The 4,264-nt window shown below is 45.8% G+C and overlaps 1 protein-coding gene across 1 annotated transcript; it reads right to left on the reverse strand.

Moving 5' to 3' along the window:
• Positions 1 to 216: 216 nt before the first annotated feature.
• Positions 217 to 3,247, reverse strand: LOC147709341 (uncharacterized). Its single transcript, XM_086925958.1, has one exon. It carries the CDS (start codon positions 3,245 to 3,247, stop codon positions 539 to 541), a length of 2,709 nt encoding a protein of 902 aa, XP_086782084.1. The 3' UTR covers positions 217 to 538.
• Between the last annotated feature and the right edge of the window lie 1,017 nt (positions 3,248 to 4,264).

Here is a 4,264-nt window from a genome sequence, read left to right on the forward strand (position 1 = left end):
CGTCCACAGCAGTGCTGCTTGGGATGCTGTGAGAGGCAACCTCAACCCCACCGACATAGGCCGCCCCATCAATACCTCATGGGGGGACAAGAGAGTTGTTCTAGATGGTGTTGCTCTTATGGCATGCAGCACTAAAGGCAGCGCCTCTGGCCATTTCAGGCCTGTTGCATCAGTTGTTTTGGCTAATTTATGTTTTATTGTGGAGTTTCTCTCCACCTGCCCTGAACTTTGTGGGTGGTAAGGGGCATGCAGTTTCCACTCTATTCCCAAACACTCACACATCTTTTCCACAATGGCAGCAACAAATTCACCCCCTCTGTCACTGTTTATGCTCTGGGGGACCCCAAATCGGGGTATTATATCATTCATCAAGCATCGCACAACAGTTGCTGCATCATTCTTCCTAGTGGCAAACGCCTCCACCCATTTTGAAAACTGATCCACACATACCAGCAAATATTTGAATCCATTCACTGGGGGCATGTAGGCGAAGTCTATTTGAAGGTTGGTAAAGGGACCCTCTGGTACTGGCAAGTGATCATTCTTGTCTAATCAAAGCATTCATCCCTCCTTGAGCCATGTGAGTGGGTCCATGGGCAAGCCTTGTAAGGGGCAGGAACATACTGCGTGGGGCCACAGGCCTCCCATCCGGGTGTACCCACAATCCCTCATCATTTGGCTCACATCCAGCATCACTCCACGCTCTTTCTTCCTCTGGAGGTGCAGACCATTGTGCTTCTTTCACATCAGCTAGCAACAATTGTCTCTGAATCAGCTGTATTTTTGGAATACTTTTTGCCATTGAAGGCACCATCTGTACTGGCTGTAACATGCTCTTTTTTGCTGCTGTGTCAGCCATCGCGTTACCTCTGGCTATCTCAGTATTAGCTCCTGTATGTGCCTCACATTTTATTACTGCTACTCTGTTGGGCAGTAGTATTGCCTGTAGCAAATTCTTTACTAAGGGGTCATTTTGAATTGGACGTCCTGCTGCTGTTATGAAACCATGATACTGCCACAGCTGGCCAAAATCGTGTACAACTCCAAAGGCATAACGAGAGTCAGTGTAAATATTAACATCTTTCCCCTCCGCTAGGATGCATGCTCTTGTTACAGCATACAGCTCGGCTTGCTGGGCAGATGTGCCAGGTGGGAGGGCTGCACTTTCAATTATGGTGTCTACTGTTGTTATAGCATACCCTGCTCTGTAATCAGTGTCTGTTAGTCTGCTGGAGGAACCGTCAGTGTACCACTCATAGTCAGTTTTTTCCAATGGTGTTTGCTGCAAATCTGGTCTGGGTGTGGTGCATGTCTCTACAACTTCAACACAGTCATGGTCAGGGGTCTCATCTGAATCACCTAGTGGAGGTAATAATGTTGCAAAATTAACAGGTGGGCATCTTTTAATGGTGATATTGGTGTTAGACAACAGAGTGACCTCATAACCTGTTTGCCTGGCCGCCGAAAAATGTTGTGTTGCTGCAGATGACAACAACAACTGTACCGAATGTGGCACATAAACAATACAAGGGTAGTCCAACACAATGGGAGCCGTCCTCTCTACCATCACAGCTGCTGACGCCACTGCTCTCAAACAAGCTGGATGCCCAGTTACTGCTGCAGGCAAAATCACGGAGTAGTATGCCACAGGTCTTTTTCCTGAGCCATGCTGCTGTGTCAGCACACCATTTGCAATGCCATTTTGCTCTGACACATAGAGATGGAAGGGCAGTTTGTAATCAGGCAGCCCCAGGGCTGGCGCAGTACACAAAGTCTCTTTCAGTTTCTTAAAACAGATTGCAAGTTCATTAATCCATACAATGTTGTTCGGAGCCTCTTGTAGTGCACATTGTCGCAGGATGGCATCATAGGATCTGTACTCAGGGATCCACTGGCGGCAGTAGTTCATCATCCCCAGGAATGACAGCATTCCTTTCTTGGTAGACGGAGGCTGCATGGCCTGAATCATTTTTATCCTGTCAGGTGATATGCGGCGAGTTCCTTTGGATACCACATAACCCAGGTAAGTCACCTCTTTTTGGCAGCACTGACATTTTGACAATGAAGCTTTGTGTCCTCTCTCCTGGAGGTGATTCAGCAGCGCTACAGTGTCTTTTTCACAGGCTTCAAGTGATGGGGATGCCACGAGTAAATCATCCGCGTACTGCAAGATGATACTACCTCCTTCCAGGTGTAGGCTATCCAGGTCTCTCTTTACTGCCTGTGCATAGACCGTGGGACTCTCAGTATAGCCTTGTGCCAGTCTTCTGAAAGTATATTTGGTATCTTTCACTGTGAAAGCAAAGAGGTACTCGCTCTCTGGATGGACTCTAATACTGAAAAATGCAGAGGAGAGATCAATGACTGAAAAGTACTCTGCCTCTACAGGTATAGAAGATAATATGGTATTGGTGTCAGGCACAACAGGTGCTAAAGGAACCACAATGTTGTTTATCTGTCGTAAGTCCTGTATGAACCTATACTGCCCAGTATTGCCCTTGGGTAATGGAATGATAGGACTATTACAGGGGCTGGATGTCTTTTTAATGATACCTTGTTGCAAGAGAGATTCAATCACAGGTTTTATTCCCTCCTCTGCCTGAGGTGACAGCCTGTACTGACGGACATAAGGTAATTCAGCATTCTCTTTAAGTGTCACTTTATGGGGAGGGCATGTTTTCAATAATCCTGCCTCATTTTTGTGTTTTGCCCAGACTTCTGAGTTCACTTGCTCTAGGATTTTGTTTTTAGTCAGCTGTAAAGCCATATTCCCTTCAAGTTTGTCAAAAACTGCAGTCCTGTCCTTTCTGTTCATACACAACGTCCAACACCATCCTTCTCCATCTCCTAACACAGACACCATTCCTAAAGGAAATGTAAAATCCTTAGTTCTAGGTAAGTCCTGCAGGCGTTTGACCATGGGGCCCAAATCCTTAGGGTAGTAACCTGGTGCTACAGCTATGGATACATGTGGTTCAGAATCTGGCACTTGAAATAATCTCATTTCCTGTGGTCCTAGTTCAATGCTCACTGCACACCCTTCTTTTCCTACATATAATGTGTGCTCAAACAACTCCATTGTCCAGTGCAAATGTTTATCTGCCCTGTAGGCGTACCATTCAGGCACTGCTCCTGTGAAAAATGCTGCAGTACAGTGTATGGGCTCAGGTACTAATGTCAACTGTACTAAATGAGTGACCAATTCACTCTCAATGTCAGGGCTGTATTTAAACAGTTCTTGGAACATGTTTTCATAAAAACCTCCATGTAATGGAGTCCATTGGTAACGTGTTGGAGAAAGAGAGAAGACAGGGGGTGCACTTAACACAGAGTCCTCACTTAATTTGCAAGCAGTAAGTGCTCTATTAGCCAATTCTAACCTGTCCTCAGGTACTTGTAAGTAAATCCCATTTTGTGAAAAATATAATGTTGCATGCAATTTACAGAGGAGGTCTCTCCCCAGCAAATTGATGGGTGCATCTGGTGACAGCAGAAACTGATGGGTCATTGTGAAGTCATCAACAGAAACTGGTAGGGGTTCTGACAATTCTTCATGCATCATCATTCCATTTACTGCTATAGTAGTAACTGTTTCACCACTACCAGGACCCAACTTGTTTCTTACTGCGGATAGGGTTGCACCACTGTCTATTAGGAAATCGATCTCTTTATCTCCTACCTTAATTTGAAACATGGGATTCTCCTCTGGTGTCTCTGATACCTTCATCATAAAGCACTGGGCTCTGGTTGCTGCAGTTTGTCCCATCTCTCTCTCCGCGTTGTCCTATGCTGATCCATGTTGCTCCTGGAAAGGATTCCTCAGGGAGTGCTGGGTCTGCTTCAGGTCTCTGGGCATGGGTGGTGCAGATGGCTGGGTCTCATTTCTGTCTGACCTTTCATTCCTGTTTCTATCATTTCTATTATACTGGTCACTTCTCTCATTCCAGTCCCTTCTACCTCTATTATTTCTACAATTGCGTGCCCAGTGCCCATACCTCTGGCAACAATAGCACCGATCCCCACTCTTGTCTCTCCTCTGGTATCCTTGTCCATTATCCTGTCTTTGCTGTGCCCCCTGATAGTACATTCTCTCTGGCTCCTCCTCTCTTTGTATTTGCTGCAACATCATTCCTTTGTCATTTTTAGCGATGTCCTTCCTTACCTTAAAAATACCATCTCTTTCCATAGTTATGAGAAGCGTGCACAACTCGTGATATCCTTTAGTGGACCAATCAGGGTGGCGTAGTTTACAACTGTGGGCCAC

This window comes from Lissotriton vulgaris, chromosome 6 (assembly GCF_964263255.1).
Source record: "Lissotriton vulgaris chromosome 6, aLisVul1.2, whole genome shotgun sequence".
In the NCBI taxonomy this organism is placed as follows: Eukaryota; Metazoa; Chordata; class Amphibia; order Caudata; family Salamandridae; genus Lissotriton; species Lissotriton vulgaris.